At 61.7% G+C, this 19109-nt stretch overlaps 2 protein-coding genes across 2 annotated transcripts in view; one reads left to right on the top strand and one right to left on the bottom strand.

Moving 5' to 3' along the window:
• Window positions 1-795: 795 nt before the first annotated feature.
• Window positions 796-14049, top strand: VOLCADRAFT_89685 (uncharacterized protein; the record flags this gene model as incomplete). Its single annotated transcript, XM_002949286.1, has 12 exons — window positions 796-1667; window positions 2079-2211; window positions 2692-2786; window positions 2875-2909; window positions 3185-5116; window positions 5924-6153; window positions 6609-6769; window positions 8385-9067; window positions 9135-9397; window positions 9865-10305; window positions 10633-12794; window positions 12990-14049. The coding sequence occupies 12 exons, from the start codon at window positions 796-798 to the stop codon at window positions 14047-14049; spliced, it is 8067 nt and encodes a 2688-aa protein (XP_002949332.1).
• Window positions 14050-17142: 3093 nt separating this feature from the next.
• VOLCADRAFT_89684 (uncharacterized protein) overlaps window positions 17143-19109 on the bottom strand; it is a gene marked incomplete at both ends in the record, with an annotated part of 7822 nt that continues 5855 nt past the window's right edge. The window contains 3 exons of the mRNA XM_002949162.1: window positions 17143-17238; window positions 18336-18512; window positions 18822-18956. Of these exons, the coding sequence (XP_002949208.1) occupies window positions 17143-17238; window positions 18336-18512; window positions 18822-18956 (408 nt within the window). The remainder of the gene's footprint in view (window positions 17239-18335; window positions 18513-18821; window positions 18957-19109) is intronic.

Here is a 19109-nt window from a genome sequence, read left to right as displayed (position 1 = left end):
GCAGTTGACATCTTTTCCTTCTTAAAACGAAATCCATTTTCAACATAATTGCCACAAGGCCTGCAAGCGTTGTCGTTGAACCTTTTTTGACCTTATCGTTTCCTTTGCATGTCGTGTCAAAGCACGACAGCGAGTTGGCAGTTGGTCCTTCGCGTAACGGCGCACTCAACGCCGCGGTGCAACTGTTACAGGTAAAAACACCGGTCACTTCAGTTTTGCGCCGCTAAGATGATGAAGGGAGCGTCCCGTCGATATGGCTGGAACCTGGAAACGAACCGCGGGCCACCTGAAATCTGTCTGCGGACGCCCTTGCTATTGTTTGTAAACGCATCACAAGGCATCTAACTGTGATTTAAATTCTTGTGACTCCGAGCACAATGCATTACCCGTTTCACGCATACTTACACACGACGTCATGATACAGACAGTCGTTGACATGCCGCGTAATGCAAGCTTGTAATACGGCGGAAAAGCAGGTGCTTAGATTTGCAGAGATCCTACCGTACATGTGCATCTGTGGCTCCGAAAGTTCGTCCACAAGCAAAATCCTTGAGTCCAATGTTTCGCACAAGCCTTTATGACGTCGACGGAAACCTGTCGTGCACAGCGCTGCAATCCAGCGCGGCAGGCGCATATGCACACCACCAGCGTTTTTTCAAGAACCCTTGTGATACCCACATATTCGTGGTTTTTGGAAAACGATGCCTTCTTTCGGCTCTGCGATATAAAAATTCCCAATTTATTCTGCTGTGCGACGAAACGGTTTAATCCAAACCGACAAATCAGCGGGCACAAATGCCACGAATGTCCGAGAAACGGGAAGGACGCCGCACGGCATCGCCCACGTGGCACGATCCAGTCCTGGAGTGGCTCCGCCGGCATTGCACCGAGAACACTCCCCCCGCTTCCAAGCCGCCGCCGCAACAGTCGACGTCAGACAGCAGATCCTCCGCATCAACTGTCGTACTATCTGCACGCCGCAGCAGCCGTAAGGCTAGCCCTGTGCCTCCGCCCCAGCGACAGGCGGCCGCCGCCGCCGCCGCCGCCGCCTACGGAACCGGCTCCGTCGGCGCCCCCGAATCAGCCGCTGCTCCCCGTTACGGCACCGGCGACGAGCCTGTGGTAAGAAACCTGCGGACCCCGCCAGCTCCCTCCGGGAGCCGGGAACTGAAATCAGCTGATTCAAAAGACCACTTGGTAGTGGCGGGGGCGGCAATGACGGACGACCAACGGCATGAGGGGCTTACGATGTGCACTGACCCACGGGTCGGACCGCCAAGGGCCAACAGCCCTGTCTCTGCGCTGACGCCCTTCCGAAGCGGTCCGCCGGTAAATCGTACTCGGCACCAGCACGGCGGCGGCTACTCGTCGACTTCCTCCGTGGCTGTCGGCAGTGGACCCGCGGGCATCGAGGCGTACGACACTTCAATGGAGTCGAGCGCGCAGAGCATGGTGCTGCTTTGCCTTCGCGGCAGCGACGACATAACGCCATCGTTAGTCAATGCGGAGGATACTGGCGCTGCGAGCGTCGAAGCCGGCTTTAAATTACCGGCGGGTCTCGACGGGCAGCCGCCGCAGCCGCCGCAGCTGCCACTGCCGCCGCTGCTGCGGCCTTTCGTTACGCCACGCGCTACAGACGTTTGGGCGGACCATCGGTGTATACTTTCGTACAGCGGCGGCGGCGGCGGCGGCGGATGCGGTGACGGTTACTGCGGCGGCGACGGTGATACCAATTCCGGCCACCCATGGAGCGGTGGCGGTGGCGGCGGCAGCGGAGTTCGTAACTCGCAGTCCATGATAGAAGATAACATCGGTGACGACGGCAGCGGCGGCATCATGTGCCGGGGGTGTCTGCCGACGCAGCCGGTGGCAGCCTCTGCGGGGAGTCCTGGCGGCGGCGGCAGCAGCAGCGGCAGCGGCGGTGATCTTCCCGGCGCTGCTGAGGACATCACAGCGTCGGCGGTGCCAGGTCGCGCCGGCGGTGTACGGCCGACGGCCGTCAGGACGAGCACCGCCGCGAGCAGCACCGGACCGCATCTTCCGCCGTCGCTGCGTTACAAGGCCCTCACTTCCTGCAGGTCATTCAGTATCAAGGTGCACCAGTGTGGAGGCTGTGTCAGGATGTGTCTGCCGTACCTGCCGTACCTGCCGTACCTGTTGTACCAGGTTCCTGGGGGGGTTCCGGAAGCGTCTAGAAGCCGAATGGTGACGGTAATGTCTGGGCTTGGCCTGGCAATGCAATCCGATGAATGCCAAGTAACCTAATGTCAAGAAGAGCTTCCGGAGGTTTATGCAGGCAATATCTCCTCAAAAACGAGATGAAAAAATATCTTGTCTTTGTAAATATACATATATAATACATATATATATATATATGTATACATATATATATGTGTATGTATATGTATACATAATATTTTTTTTATTCGCAAACATTGTAATACTTTGTGAACACTGCCCCAACACGCGCTGCACAACTAGGGGTTCAATGGAGATGGGGGCGATGTCTTAGGGAGGAAGTTGCGTGGACGTCCAAAGGGTGTTGCCAGTCAAAAAACTCTCTCAAATAGTATCTGCTGGAGAGAAGAGAAGGGGGAAAATGCCGCCACCCCCCGCGCCGTCGACAGCCGAATATTCCGCCGCCCGCCCTGAGCATCCCGATGTCGTACAACCCTCTCCGTCGGTGCGCAGGTTCTAAACCCTCCGGGGAACACCCCGGAGGAGTACGGCGCCCGCTTGGCCGCCGCCATAGGGCCCTTGATCTTTCCCGCTGACCCGCGGCGGCGGTACGGCAGCGTGCAGCAGCAGCAACCGCAGACAATTGTTCAACGGCAGCAACTGCAACCGCAACAGCAACCGCAACCGCAACAACAGGCACAGCCGCACTGTTGCGGCGTGCCGTGCGCCAGGTACGGAATATTGAATCAGTCAACATTTGCGGCGGCATCCGCCGTCGTAGAGCCCGCCGCCGCCGCCACCGCCGCCATTAGCACTGCCAGTGACACCGGCAACATCGCCGGCGCCGCGCCGCCAGCCCCTTCTTACACAAACTCAGTGGTCAGTCCGACCGGCACTGAACCATCTCTGCTGCGTCCGACTTCTCAGGGTTTCGGAGCTGGCTTTTCCAAGGAGGCTACTGCGCCTTCGGCCGCCGCCGCCGCCGCCGCCACCACCACGGCCACAGCTGCTACAACCACAGGTGCTCGTTTCAACACGACACTAAAGACGCCTTTCAGCATCTCGCCGCCAAGCAGCTGCCGTACAGGTGGAATGGCGGTCGTACGGGGCTGCGTGCAGCTCATTTCCTGGGTACGACAATTGGACGGAACGCTGACGCAGCAGCCGCTAGCGGCGTTGGTACCGGGGCGAGAAGTGGAGGCAGCGGCGCTAGCGGCGGCGATGGGCATGGACGAGGCGGCTGTAGCTCATTTGCTTCAGCTACAGCTACAGCTACAGCTGGAGCATCAAGCGCGACAGCTGCAGCATCGTCAGGATACGGCAACGGTGCTTCGGGAGGCCGCCCTCACGGCGCCTGGGATGGGAGCGGTGACGGCACCGTCATCGTCATCATCGGCGGCGGCGGCGGCGGCGATGCAGTGGCCGTCAGCCCTCGGCAACCTGTACGGCGACACATCAAGTACGGCACCTGCGGACCTGCGAGAGCACAGTGGCGAGAGCGCCTCCGCCAGCCTGTACGACACCGGCAGCGAAACGAACAGGGATCTGCCGCTCGGAGCGGCCGCGCCTGCAGCGGCGGCGGCGCCGCCGCCGGCAGCAGCATCTGCGCAGGGCCCGTACGGCACCAGCTACAGGCCACGACTCCTGGATCAGTTCAACGCCGGGTTCCAGGTGCTCGTACATCACTTGCCTGACGCGGCTGCCTTGGGCACCTGGCATATTCAAGACTTTGACGGCCGCATCACAGCCTTCCACAACACTGAGGTATTACACAATCCCCCGGTCACACGGCTATTACCGAACCTGCCGCCGCCGCAGCAGCAGGAGCAGCAGCAGCAGTGGCCATCAGAGCAGGCTGCCGCAGCGGCGGATCCAGGAATCATCGTACCGCAGTACGGCAGCTGCGGCGGCGGCAATTGTAATGCCGTGCCGACAGCTGCCGACGGTGGCGGTGGCGGTGGCGGCTTTACCGTAGAGTGCCTATGGGCGCCGTGTGTGGCGGTGGCGCCGTACGGGAGCGCACCCGTACTGTTGGAGATGCGGATTACGTCTCCAGTGGCGCAGGCCTTCCGGTTGTTGCTGGTGCAGCATGGGGCGCTCCTCGCAGACTTCACGTGCGATCTGGGCCCTGGTGCGAGGGTGGTGCTGCTGCCGGTGCCGCCGCAACCGCGGCCAGTGACCATGCAGGTGGTCTTCGCCCCCGCCGCTGGTGGCGGTGGCAGTAGCGGCGGCAGTAGCGGCGGCGGCGACGTCAGCATGGCATCGGCGCTGCTGTACGACATTGCAACGCTGCTGGCGGCACCGCCGGCCGTGGCGGAGGAGCTGGCGGGGCTAAGTCAGTTGATCCAGATGGAGTACGGCAAGGAGTACGGCGGCAGTGGCGGCGGGCAGTGGCGGGAGCAAAACGTGCCATTGGTGTCTGACTTGGCGTTTTTAATGGAGCGTGCGGAAATGGCGGAGGTGGCGGAAGTGGCGGGTGGCTTAGGTGACGGCGCCGCCGCCGCCGGCGGCAGCGGCCTCGCCGGCTTGCCACCTGACGGCGCCGTCGCCGTCCTTCACGTAGCGAACCATCTGTTCAAGCACCTAACGGAACAGAAGGACATGCCCGCTACAACCGCCTTTATGGTTGACGTAGCCCGCAAAGCCTTGATGCCGTACATCATGACGGGAGTGCTGGCGCCTCCTGCGCCGCCTCCGTACGCAGCAGCGGCTGGCGCAGCGCTGGCGCCGGCGCCGCCACTCCCTGGGTCTGCATGTTGTCCCGCTGCTCCGCCAACCTCACCAGCAGCGTCTGCGCAATTTGATGTCGGACCGCCGGAGCCTTGGGACTCGGAGCGGGAGCAAGAGGCCTCCGCCTCCGCCACCGCCGCCTCTGCCGCCTCCGCCGCCTCCGCCGACCAGCGTCCCCACCAGGAGCTGCTGGAGCACCCGTCAGGCGGTGCCGGTCCCGCTACTGGCGGCGAATGCCAATCCCCGTTCTCTACTCGGGAGGTTGATTGGAAACTGCTGGTCCAGGAACTGCGTGAGCTGTGCGGCGGCGGCGGCGGCGGCAGCGGCGGCGGCGACGATTGCGGCAACGGCGGCGGCGGTGATTGCGGCAACGGCAGTGGACTGTCCGGCAACATGCTGGAGATTTCGGAGCCGCTATCTCCTATTATGGAGGCGTTGACGCGCCGTTCCAGCGACTTGCAAGATATCGGCGCGATTTGCTCGGAAAGGAACTCTGTAGCTGTCAGCGCCAAGTGTAGGGCGGCGGCAACGGGGAAGTCGCCAACGTCGAAGTTTGTCGGCGGCGCCGTGGTGGTGCCGGGCAGGATTGGATCTGTGCAGGGTACGTACGGCAGCTGTACGGCGGCCACTGAGATGTCGATGACGATGACGTGCGGGCCCTTATCGCGGCGTGCGATTTCCATGCTGTCAACGACAATGCCGCCACAGCCGCAGGTGGCAGCGGCGGCGGCAGTCAGCCCAACAGGAGACCCTCCGGAGGTCGCCTTTACCACCTGCCAAGACGACACCAATGTACGACGGGGCCGTCGGACCTTAGAGCAAGATTTAGATGATGGGTCAAGTTGCATAGACGCAGGCTTAGCTGTTGCCGCCAACCGCAGCTGTAGCTATCTCGTTCACGGCGGCGATGGTTGCAGCGAGGGCGGTGGCGGTGACGGCGGTGACGGCGGCGGCGAGGACGAACATACGGCACCCCGGTCACACCTTCCAGGGCCTTCCGCCGCCGCAACCCCAGCCCCAATCGCAATCCCAGACGAGCGCGCACCGCTCTTGGCGTGTGTGCTGGGCTTCCCTGAGCCACGCGTCGAAGCGGTGTACGGCAGGTTCCACGACCGTTGCGCGTTGCGGGGCGACATCGCCGGGTTGCAGGTCAGCCATGCAGCCATGGTGGTGCTGATGTGCGGTGCCAGGTTCGCGGCCACGGCGGCGGCAGTTTGCTGCTTTTTCTTCTTGAAAGGCGAAATGGTGAGTGGTGGCTCGCAGTGTGGGTGACTCCTTCCCGAGGCGCCCCTTCCGGTTCGATGTACTGTGCCACGCCGCCTCGTGGCCCTTTTCCGCCTTCCCAAGGGCCTTCCTCTCTGTTCCATTTACTACCCGCCGCTGCCGCGCCCCTTTCTCGTCAACACTTTGTCACATCATTTTAGCGTCATGTCCGCTTTACCGTCTTTCCCTTAGTTCACATCTCGTTGTAGGATATGCGCGTATTCAGTTTTGGAGTCTGGTCTCGTTTCAGTTTCTCAGGTGATAAGCAGCCACCTTGACTTGGCACGTGGTTCAATTTTTTCCACGCAATCTTTTCCACACGGTAAAACTATCATTATTATTTTTCGCTCCTAATCTTCCGGATTAACTATCCCGTGCTGGCCTCCCCCGTTGTCTTTCCGTGTGCTTCTCTGCTCCTCTCCTGCCCGGCCTTGCAGCTGTGGCTCGCGCAGGGCCCCCTGCGCCAGCTGTGTCGCTCTCTGACGGCGCTGCTGCTGGCGCTGCTGCTGAGGCCAGCCTGGCGAGAGGGCCTTGCGCTGGTGGGCTGCGCCACGGATTGCGTCGCGCTGGCGATGGTTGTGGCGGGCTGGTGGCGGCGGTAGGAGGGGTCTGATGATAGTGGCGCGCTGGCGGCGGTGGCCGCGGAGGTGGGCATGCGTGGGCTACTGTGGCCGCTGCTGTTCGACCCGGTGTGTTGAGCGTGATGGGAGCTGGGGAGTGTAAGGGTGCGGTCACGCACATGTGTGTGTCTGTGTGTATGTGTGTATGTGCTTGTGTGTAATTGTTACATAGCTCACTGTCCCTCTTTGGCGGGGGAACGCCACCCGCCCCCTTGGGGTGTGCGTTTGGGTTTGTGTGGGGGTGTGCGTGTTCTAGTGCTCCGGGCGCGTAGATGTGTTGCTAGAGGATTGAGTGGTTGTGGTTGTGTGTCCCAGTTCGGTGAGGGAGTCTGGGGAAGGTGTTTTTCTGACTTTTGAGTCAGGGGGATCTGGCGGGCTTGGTTCACTGTGCCCACGTTTCTTAACCCCCCAAAAAGCTGCGGAGCTTCAGAAGCTGCCATGGGTGAGCGGTTGACATCCTACACTGGGAGCCCAACTAACCAAAGAGTCGCTCCATGGGTTGAACATGGTCTGCGGCTCCCTGCCCAGTCTGCAGCGGTGCGGAGGTAGCAGCTGTCTGCGTCGGTGTGGAAGCAATTGGACAGTTGCTAAGTTGTTACTTATTAGGGTACAAGTATAGGAAGGTAACAATTTCAGTTGTTACTTTGCTCTGCTGAAGCTGTTTCGGCAAATCCCGCCGAAATGCAATGATATGAAACAATGCAGGTGACTTTTAGCGACCTTTCCAGTGAACGCCTCGGCCTTTTAACGGACCTCAAATGGTGGACGCTATAAGGTACCAAAAGCCAATAGAAACAGGTCCTATGTCAAGGTTGAGTTGTATGAGCTCTTAGCTGGCCACTAGTCAGACGTTGGGAGGACATCGAGTAGGGAGGGATATGAGGTTACATCGAGCAGTATACCGTATATGTTATCGTGCATGGTGAGCAGGGGTTTCTGGTTGCTCAGGCTAAACGTTTCGTACGGGTTATCACAAATCGTCGAGCCCCTCGGTGTAGCTTGGTCGCTGGATATTTTGGAATTTTTGGCGAGCTATGAACAAGTAATACAATATACAACTGCGGATTTACTTTCGAAGGACGCGAACCTTTCTTTAACACCTTTTTGCAGATCCATGTGGGACTTTACCTCCATGGCTTAGGATGATCGCAATGAAATGTTGAAGTATGTCGACGTTGGCTGGCATGGTGTTGTCGGCTCAGGAAAGGGTTTGCGAACTTCCTCTTGAACTGCCCAGATAAGCGGTCGGCACAAACCTTCGCATGACAGGAGTTGCCCTCGGTTTCGACTAAAAAGTATATATTGTAACTTGAGTTTCAGCTATTTTGGCTATAGTCAAGGCTTTGTAAGCCGTTTCAGTGTCGAGCGCTAGAGGCTTGCAAATCAGCACCCTCCTAGCTTTCCATCATCATGATCACATCCCAGGACGTCCCGCTCTTAATGGACTTACGGAAGCATACATAGCATACGATTCCCTTACGCTCACCAGCGGCAAACGACGTCTCTAGCCGGTGCACGAGACTGCGACGGTGCCCCTCTGATGGCAAGCACAGGCGGTGCACAGGACTCGCCGCGCTTGCCCTTCCCGCGCAGCGCCAGCGCCCGCAGCGCCCATGGTTTAGGCGCTGCACATGCCTCAATCCGCTCCTGGCAGCAGCAACACCATCACCACCAGTCTCCCGATACTGGCGGTAAGGTGCCGTCACTATTGCCGTTCAGCAGCAGCAGCAGCAGGAAGAAGAAAGCTGGAGGCCCTCTTCTCGCCTGGCCGGAGGATGGCGCTGAGTCCTCGTCCCTGTTGCTACAGCTACTACAGCCGCGGAGCACACCCGCAACACCGGCGGAACGGGCGGCCGGCGGCGGCGGCAGCCCCGGCAGCGGCACCCCCGGCAGCAGTGCTCTGATGCCAGCTTCCGTGCACTCCGACCACCGGTGCGTTAATGGCGTCGGCGGCATCAATGGCGGCGACGGAGGTACGGACCTTGATTTCGGAGCAGGTGTCTGGCGTGCACGGTCTCTTTCGACGACAGCAAGCGAAGTTGGCAGCGAGCATAAACGCCTCCGAGAAGCCGGCGGCGGTGGCGGCGGCGGCGGCGGTGGCGGCGGCGGCGGCTGTCTGGCGTCACCGGCAGGCAGTACGGCTGCGGAGCGGCGGCGGCGGGCCGTAAGCTTAAGCGCCCACAACCTGCACCCAAGGCCCGACTGGTCTCGAGGAGTTAGCCAGACCGCCGGCAGTACCAGTGGCGGCGGTGGCGGTGGCGGCGGCGGCGGTGATGGTGAGTTCTCATCCACAGCTACAGGCTTCCCCGCTCCGACACCCACTCCGACACCCATTGCCGTCAGTCGAGCCTCCGCCGCCACTGCCGCCGTCATCCCAGATGCGCCGCCGCCGCCGCCGCCAACCCTCGTACTTCCTCGGCGTGTACAGACGCGGCTCGGATCAGGGTCGGCGCCGCCGCCAGCTGCGCACCAGGGGTATCCGCCTCCGCCAGCGGTCCCACCGCCGGGCGACGGCCCTGCGGCAGAGAGCCCCATATGTGGTCGTCGGTCTTCCCTGGACCACGGACAGCCTGGCGCTCTCTCCACGTCGGAGCTCTCGGGTGCAGGTACGAGCACAAGACAACCCCTGAGCCGCCTGGGGGCCCCTTCTGTTAAAATCCCCGAATCGGATTCCGATTCCGATTTGGATTCTCCCGGATCGAGACCGGATTCCAAATACGAGTCCGGAGTCGGCGGGACGGGGTCAGCGGGACGCGGTGGCGGTGCAGGCGGCGACGGCGGCGGGGGGGGTGTACGGGACTCGGTATCGGCGGGGTCCCGTACGTACCAGCGCCGCTTGGCCGAGTCGAGCCCTGTGCTGTCAGCCAGTCGGACCCATGGGTCATCCTATCCATCCAGGGTGTCCTGGAGGGGGGAGAAAGAGGGGCGGTCGTGCTCTCAACTGCGTGAAGACCAGCAGCAGGAGCAGCAGCAGCAGCAGCAGCGACTAGTGACCAGAGCGGCAGCAGGCCAGCGCCCGCGGCCGCCGCCGACCCTGCGAGCCGCCATTGGCTTGCTCCCCTCGCCACTGCAGTCGCCGTCGGCGAGCCGGGCAAACTCGGCCCACGACAGTCCAACAGCCGCCGCCGCCGCCACGGCCTCCAGCCCCAACGGCGGCGGCGCCGCCGCCGCCGCTGCCGCGGCGGCGGGATCACCTTCCGACGCCTTTACCGTACGGATGCTGCTCACGAGCCGCTCGCGGCGTTCTATCGAGGTTTCGCCGCCATCAGCGGAGGCGGCGGCGCCGCTGACGCCGACGCCGACGCAACCGCCACCGGGCGCACCGCCGCTTCTTGGCCTGCCGTCTTTTCTCGGTTCGCCTGTCGTACTGGATCCACACCCTGCGCAGATGCACCTGGCGGGGCCGGGAATGCCCGCGGGGCCGTCGTCGCTGCTGCGGGCAAGTTTGAGTCGCTCGACGTCGGGTGCGGACCGTTCCCTGTCGGCGTCGGCATCGTTGACGGCGCTGCTGGCGGTGCCGCCGACGCCATCGAGGGCTTCAAGCCAGGCCGGAATTGCTCTGGGCCAAGGCGGCGCCTCAGACTGCGCTTTGGCTTCCAACTCGTTTCGCTACAGGCCGTCGCCGGTGACGGCGCCGCCGCCGCCGCATCAGCAGCAGTTGCAGCCGTGTGGCGGTGGGGCCGGCGGCGGCGGCGGCGGCGGCAGCCGCCGCTCCGCCAACGGACGTTCCACCAACGGTTACCACCGTTGCGGATCGTACTTTCGTGTACGAGAGGCAGTTCCAGAGGCCGTACTGGACAGCCTTCCCGGTATGCAGGCCGCACGTGGCTTGCCGCCGCAGCCGCAGCATCCAGGTGCCGTACCAGATGAATGGCCGCCGCAGTCGTCGCAGCCGCTGCCGTCCTCCATAACGCCGGGGCCCGTTGCGTACGGCACCAGCGCCAGCTACATGCGCACCTACAGCGGCGGCAGTGGCGGTGCTCCCGCAATTGCTGTCGTACGACGGCACGGTACTGAAACGGCTTTGGGCGCGGCGCTCGTAGGCGGCGGCGGCGGCGCTGCCGCACCGCACATTCGCTACGCAGTAATGCACGCGGCATCCAATAGCAGCAGCCCACAGAGCACCACAAGCGGCGGCGGCGGCGGCGGCGGCGGCGGGGTTACGGCCAACTGGCTCCGACGGGAGGAGGCAATGCCGCCGCCAGACATGCTCCCAATACAGACCTCGGCGCCGCCGTTGGCTCTGGATCATCTACAAGCGCCATCAGCGGTGTCGGCAACAACGCAGCCGCGAACCTCTGCCGCCGCCGCCGCCGCCGCCGCCATCGACGCCGGGGGGACGCGGCGACCGACGCACGGTTTCTGTTGGGGCAGACCTGGAGAAGGAGGACTGGAGCGGAAAGGGGATCTGCTTACGCGGCCTGACGCTGCCGGCGGCGGATTGATGCCGTACGAGGAGCCTTGGTCAGGGGTGCCGGCGGCCGCAGCGATGGCGGCGATGGCGGCGGCTTCGCCGACGCCATCACCGCCGTTGGGTCAGAACGGGCTTGTACGGCAGCTGCCGTCGGATGATGGCAATTGCGGAGGTGTCGCCGTCCGGGCCGCCGTCGATGCTGCATCGCCAGCTCCGACGTCGCCCGTCGCAATCCCAATGGAGCCGCCGCCACCTCAGCGCGACATGCTCCGTACACGATCCAGATCCAGATTGCGGCTGATGCATCCATTTGGGGGTCCGGCGGGGCCGTCTGGTGATGTTGGTGACGGCGGCGGCGACAATGGCGATGAGCACTGCTCGTCCAACGTCGCTGCCATCGAGGAGCAGGAGGCCCTCCTGTCGCTCCTAGGCTCCAGTCGCATGATGAGCAGTGTTTTAACTGCTACCTCCGTACCCACGGCGGCGTCAGATCCAGCCGTACACGGTGTACGGGACCCGCGGTACGATTACCACACGGCACGCTTTGCGAGGATCCCAGAACACAGCGTCACGCTCGTCGGCGCCGACGGGGAGGCCGCCGTCACAGGCGGCACCGCTGGCGGCGGCGACGGCGCCGCTGGTGGCAGAGCAGCGCTTTTTGGCCCCCGCATGGGCGGCATCGTGTTCTCTCCCCCTATACCGGCGGTAGCGAGGTTGGCGGCGACGCTGCTGCGGGTGAACCGCGGTCGTGGCGGCGGTGACGCCAGCGGCGGCGGCAGCAGCCTCCGTCAGACACGCGGCGCAGCGGCGGCGTTCCGCGCTGCCATGCCAGACCTGGAGCTGCTCAGCCGCCGTGTCGGTTCCCACGCCGTTGCGGCCCCCGATGGCCGCGCCGTCAGTATTATGCCCGCCGCCGCCGCCGCCGGCAAAGGTAGCGACACTGTGCCCCTGGAGCTCCCGCCGCCGGAGGAACTCGTCGCAGCAGTGAACGGCCACCAAGTGCCTCTGCCGCCGCCGCCGCCACCGGCGTCGCAGCGTCGCTATGGCGTCGGCGGCTGTGTATGGCGTGGCGGCTTCACCTCGCCGCAGGTCGACGAGCCGTTGTCGTACCTCGTCGCCTCTGCCTCCGCCGCCACCGCCATGTCTAGCGATGAGTCCGGTGTAGAGGATCGTCCGCTGCGCGGTGCGTTGCGGTCGTTTAAGGCGCTGGCGGCGGTTACGTCATCGGCTTCGGCGTCGCCCCCGCCGCAGCCGCTAGATGCTGCGTGCTTGCGTGGCAGCAGCAGTGGCAAAACCCTCCTTCTTGGCGGCCGCTTCAGCAATAACGGCGGCGGTGGCGGCAACGGGCGTGCTGTTCCTTCCCTTACAAGGCATTTATCCGCTCCAGCAAGGCGGTTGACGCTGACGTCTAGCAGCGGCCTTTCCACGGTGGCGGCAGCGGCAGCGGCAGCGGCGGCGGCCACCGGTGGTGGCGGTGGCGGCGCCTTATCTTCGCGCGGGACTCACAGCGCCCGCACTCTCATGCGCAAGCCGTCGTTCATCGCCGCCGGCATAAGGCTCTTGAAGCGCGCCTTCACGCTGGGGCCTTCGTTCGGCAGTAGCAGCAGCAGCCCTCAGGTCGGCGGCGTCGATGCCGTGTCCACGGCGGCGTCGACGACGACATGGTACGCGCACGCCGGTGGCGGCGGCGGCGGTGGCGACGACGGAAACGATTGCCGCCACAGCCCCGGCAGTGCTTGTGTGTTGCGTGTTGTACGACGCACGCCCGACAGCCAACAACTCAGCCGTAGCACGCTGGGCGGGTTCAGCGGCGGCGCTGTCAGTGGCGACAGCCGACGGCGGCTGCAGTCGTCACAGCGGAGCTTCGTGAAGCACTCTGCCGTACTCGGCTGGGTCCAACCGACGCCGGGTCAGGATGATGACGGCTGTGGTGGCGGCAGCGGCGGCGGCGCCGCCGCTGCCGGCGAGTCCGAGGCCGACGGCGAGAGTGCGCCTATGCCCCGCATGGGCACGAGCGGCGGCGTCGCAAGGCTGCACAGCCTGCAATCCCTGCTGGCCACCGGCGGGGGGCAAATCACGTGTGATGCCGTAGTTGCGCTCAGCGCTGGGGAGGGTGGCGGCGGCGACGCCGACGGCGGCGACGCCGCCGCTTTGGTCCGCCGGCGCCTTGCGGTCGTATGCAGTGGACACCACAACCGTCGCGGCTCTTCCGCAGCTACCGCAGCAGATGTCACCACCACCACCACCGCCGCCGCCGCCGCCGCCCCTAACGAGGCGTACGACGACGTCCGGTTGAGCAGCAATGTTTTTGAAAGTGACGTGATGTGGGGCGGCAGCGGCGTCGGCAGCGCTGGCGGTTGGTTGGTGACATCACCAACGACCTCCAGTGACGGCCCCGCTGCCGCCGCCGCCGCCGTCACTGCCGCCGCCGTACAGCGGTCTTTTCCCGCACTGGAGGTCCTTGACGGTGCACGAGTCGGTATGAGTCAGCAGCCGCAGGGCGGCCCGTACGACCGCAGGGCGGCTACAGCTCCGGAATCCGCCACCGCCGCCACTGCCGCCGTCGCGGCCGCCGCACCCACTGCCGCCGCTCCTGCAGTCGCGCCTGTTAGCGCAGGTTCGTTACTCAGCAACGAAATAACACGAACAGCTTCTGGAAGCTGCAGCCCGGTCAGCCCACATCCACCGCTCCTCGCGCGTCTGGGTTCGAAACTCATCGGCCGCAGCACTAAACGCGGCAGTATTGTATTTCCTTTGCAGCAGCAGGACGCCGAAAATGCGGAGCCCTTCGGCCCACCATACGGTCCCAAATCGGAGGAAGTGATGGACGTCGGACCGTCGTAAGCATGGCGGTGGTGGTGTGGATAGACATACAGAAATACATGTATAAATAGATAGATGCATACATGCAGACTCGTGATGTCGGGGGAAAAGAGAGACGAGCGTCTCAAGGTTAAGACCGCTGGATGAAACCCCGCAGCGCAATCCATGGAGCGAGGGAGGGAACCGGAGTGTGATTGGCGTAGTACGACATAGTACGGCATGATAAGGGAGTGCCGGGGTGGTGCTGCAGCCTGCAGGTTTGGGGCTGTGTGAGAGATGAAGGGGCCGGGAAACAGCGACCGGGAAACAGCGACGACACGTTGTATGCGGCTCGTATGCTGGGGTCGCGGAGTGAGGGATGAGGCTGGGAAGATTTTGCCGAGCTCGGCGTCTTGACAATAGTTGCGATGTGGAGCCTCTACGGTTATGGACGCGTGCGTGTGTACATGTGTGTACATGTGTTGGGGAAGGGGGTGGGGGAAAGAGTGGGTTTTCGTTTTAGCTGTGGCTCACAAGGCCCAGCCGACCAGCATGCGACACGACACGTGCCAGGTCGCCAAAATGATGCCTATAATGCGGCATAGAGCTGCCAGTCAGCCAGTCAGTCAGTCAGCCAGTCAGCCAGCTGCTAACCCTCTGCTCGGCAGCTGGGAAGCAAATAATCTCTGCAGGTTAGCGATAAAAAAGATTGTAGGAATAGCTATTAGCGTTATCGCCTTTTGCATTCATACACAATGAAAGATGTTGCACGCGCCGTGGACTTGTTGTTTTTGTTGTTACAAGAGTGAGAGGCTTCTGGCCCCATCTGGAACTCATTTGGACTGTCATATACCTATAGGATTGGATACCATAAGGCACGGTATTGTTTTCGGCATTAATCCCGGTCTCGTTAGGCCCTGGCTCTCGTCCGGCCGGCTTGTCTGTTGGCGCAAACAGAAGAGGGGCTGCGGTTGGCTGAGGGAGGGGTGAGCTGCGCACCTCGCTGTCCTCCCTGCCTGCCTGGCTGCCTGCCTGCCTGGGCTCATCATGCAGTGCTCCTAGTCGTGTGTGTATTGTATTTCCCTCCCCCCGTCACCACGAATTTCAAAAACCACCTTCCGCGCCGCATTGCCTCGCCTCGCGTTGCCCTGACGTGCTGCTCTGATGGATGTGCAATCCATACACACATACATACACACGCACACAGCGCCTCGTACCTTCTCGCGCATGCCTGGGGCCATCTGGTACACATGTGCCGTTGTGCAGTTCTTGTGGTTTTTTTGTTTGTTCTTGTTGTTAATTGTGATAATGATGTTGGTGACAATGTGCGCATCGTCGGAGAATGGAAAGAAGTTTATCCGCGACAAGGTGGTTCTCCTCGCTTTGGATTCCTCGCGGTTCTTGTTGTCGTTGTTGTTGTTGTTGTTGTTGTTGCTGTTGTTATTGCTATATCATGTGCTTGGTTTTTCGGTTTGGAAGTTACGTTGCTCTCCCTTTCCGTAGTAGCTCAGCGCGTGTGCGCATGCGGGTGTACGACAAATGTACGGAGTGTATGCTTGTAACAAATGGCTTGGCGGTTCTGGTGTTAATGGCAGACTGATACGACCTCATATACGACCGTGTCGTACCAGTGTCGTACCGTGCCTGGAAACAACTGCATCCAGCATCGTGGTAGGATTTTGACAATAAGGAATATTTTGTTTGTGCATATCGTATATCTTGTGTACGGCAGCATTTATGGGGCTTGTTAAGGCATGATATCCCTTCGGCAAAAAAGCTGTGAGCGCAACTGAGGCCCTAAATAAGTTGGAGAGGAGGGCGATCGGCTGAGGCTGAGCGCAAGGGTAGAAATATTGTGACAGCAGGTATGGCATATCGCTGTAGAGGCGCACTGCAAGGTTGAGCTTTAATAAACTAACCCTAACTTAAACTAATCCTAACTAACCCGCCACTGAGTCGTACCACCAACCTGGCCACTGTCAGCTGCGGTCCGTTGTGGGCCGCGGCCTGTGGGCGGAAACTCCCTTGGGAGGCGACTGTGTCCCCTGTTGTTGCACCCCCTGTCGGTGTGTACGTATGTATGTATGTATGTATGTATGTATGTATGTATGTATGTATGTATGTATGCATGTATGTATGCATGTATGTATGTTTGTGGCATGGCATGAATGCGTGTATGTCCCCCTATTTCGTCAGTCCGCGAGGTTGGGGACTGTGAGCCACCAAGACCTGACCTAGAGTGCCTTGTAAGAAGCTGTTTGAGTATTTTGCATTTACCTTCACCGCAATCCGGTCCGGCAGGACGTGCAGCTTGCTCGTGGCAGTGCGCAGCCGGGCAGCGCGTCGACAATCACATTACAATTACGAAAGGCAGCAGTTGTTGCTGCTTAATGTCTCTCCATTGCGAACTTCAATGTTATTTATATTCTTATATATATACTGTTTTGCACTTGCACTTCTGGTAAGGTTGCGGATGGCGACGGGAAGCGCCACGTTGGCACCGAAGAGGCCATACCCCGAGCATGATTGATACAATGTTATGATGATGCCCAATTTCCACCTGCGTTCCAAGGTGCAGCGCCAGGCAGCCCTTGGAGGCAAGCGCAAGGACCCCCCATCCTCACCTCGTCTACCAGCGAAACGCGGGAACACAGCTCTGCATTCGTTACAAGCTCCCGCCGGGTAGCGCTTCCACGTGGCCACCACGTCTCCTCCCCAACCCCACCCCAACCCCGCCGGACCTTTGCCTCGATTCCCGCTAGGCTGCCAACCCGGACACCTCCACCCAGGGCCACCCCCCCAAACCGCCTTCGGCCGACTTCAACCCCGCCGCCTTCAGGGCCCAGCCAACTCGCTCCAACGCTGCAACAGGCCAAAGCACACCACCAAGCCCGAGCCCAGCCACAGCCACAGCCACAGCCACAGCCGGCACACCCCCTGTGTGCTCTCTGTCCCACATCCCGGCCGATCTAGGCCCCCACCCGCCCCTGCTCCACAGTCACCCGGGGAACCTCCGGAATGGTGGATGTGATACCACTTAGGCACCAGGAACAGGCAGGTAGGTAGGTAGGTAGGCAGGTAGGCAGGCAGGTAGGTAGGTAGGTAGGTGGGCTGGCGGCCCTAGCCCCCTCGCCCCTACCCGCGCATGTCCCGCAGCGCATTGGCCAGGTGGTGGCTCTCGTCCCGCAGCCAGGTGACACCGCCCTCCGAGGCCCCGGGCTCCTCACCCACCTGCGGAGGGGGGGGACGGGGGGGCCCCGGAGGCCGGGGAGGCGGGGGTTGCGGCACAGGGGGTCGGGAGGGTCCAGGGGACGGACAGAGAGAGTTGGTGCGGGTGCGGGGTGCGGGGGGGAAGGGCAAGACGGACCACTGGCGAGTGAAGCATATATATATATATATATACCATATATATGTATATATATGTATATATACACCAGGAATAGTCTAGGATAGTCCAGGAGAAGAAGACAAATGCTGCAGGGAGGGACGGGGGGGAGGGGATGGTGAAAGAAACCGGGGAGAGAGGGAGAAGGTGAGGGGTGTGCGAGAGTGAGTATACGGCGGGACATGGGGTTGGTTGGGTTGGGCCGGGGCCGGGGGCGGGGCACATTCAGCTACCACGTCCCTCCTTTACAAACCTACACGTACACGTACACGTACACGTACAACTATACACACCCCGAGCCCCCGGCCCTCCACCGTAATAGCTAGTGATAGAACAGTAGTAGCTCCGTTACCAAAGCGCCCACATCAGCACCTCTCTCTCACGCGCACTCCACTTCCTTTACCTCGAAACCCCTGCTGCTCCCTCGCCCAGTCCCCCAAAAGGAGCCGAGTCCCCATCTTGTGAAAAGAAAAACCTTTTTTTCACACAGAGCACAAAAATAACAAAAGTGCCCATTCACTCATTCACTATAGGCAGGCGGCTGGCAGAGGTTAAGGCCTGACTTCTGCTCCCGGCCGACCCAGATTCCAATCCGCCTGCCGGCTCCTCGGGTGATTGAGGAGTGTTGAAATGGGAGGTGGCCCCCCATCATATGGACGATGTAGGACGTGATAATATCAACTTGCGAGCTGACCAGGAACTAAGTTGATGCGCCGTTGATCCGCTAGATTTGGTTGGATGCTGGTGGTGAGTTGCCGAACCCAACGAATACATTCTGAAGTCGGATGGGGTGACGGATTAGGGTGCCCCTCTAACAGGGGAGAGCAGGGACTGCCCCGGGAAAGGGGGCCGCTGGCGAAGTTAACCACCCAGTAACAACATACTCATTCACTCATTCACTCATTCATTCACTCACTTGCGCCCGCGTCCCAGTAGTACTCACCACCACACCCAAGACCTTGAACTTGCTCCAAGCCGCCTCGACATCCGGATTAGAGCTGCCACTGCTATCGCCGCTTGTTGTTTCGTTGCGGGCTGCAGCCTCCAACGCAGCCGCTTCAGCCGCCTTGCTGGGCCCCTTAGTCGTCAGTGCCAAGATACACTCCGGGTGCTGGGATACCTGCGTGTATGTGCATATGCATGTATGCATGTATGCATGTCTGTCTATCTGTCTGTATATATATGTATATGTATGCCGTTCACTTCAGCGCAGTCTACTTCAAGGCAGGGCCTCCACCTCGGGTGACCCCTCCGCATGCGGATCCCGTTCCTAGCTCCGTACACCTCCTCCGGTCCACCCACCCAACCCACATGCCCGGCAGCCCCCAGAAGCCCCCAACACACCACCAACACACCACCAACACCAGCAGCCCCAAAGTCACACATGCAGCCGCGCCCGAAGTGCATTCCTGGACTTCCGCAAACCCACCGAGATGTCCTTCATGCTCGTCAAAGACACGGGCCGCTTGTCGTACGAGTCAATAGTGACTGCCGTACAGGTACAGCCGGCCTCGCAGCTCACACGCGCGGTGCCCATTCCCTGGTAGCTCTCCAGGTAGGCGACCTGAGGCGCGGCAGGCGAGTTTGCATGGTGGGGTTGGGGGTGGGGGTGGGGGTGGAGGGGTGGGGGTGGAGGGGTGGGGGTGGAGGGGTGGGGGTGGAGGGGTGGGGGTGGAGGGGTGGGTGTGGAGGGGTGGGTGTGGAGGGGTGGGGGTGG

Source organism: Volvox carteri (genome assembly GCF_000143455.1).
Source record: "Volvox carteri f. nagariensis unplaced genomic scaffold VOLCAscaffold_13, whole genome shotgun sequence".
Taxonomy (NCBI): Eukaryota; Viridiplantae; Chlorophyta; class Chlorophyceae; order Chlamydomonadales; family Volvocaceae; genus Volvox; species Volvox carteri.
Note: the sequence above shows the minus strand (reverse complement) of the source record. Positions and strands in the feature narration are given on the sequence as shown.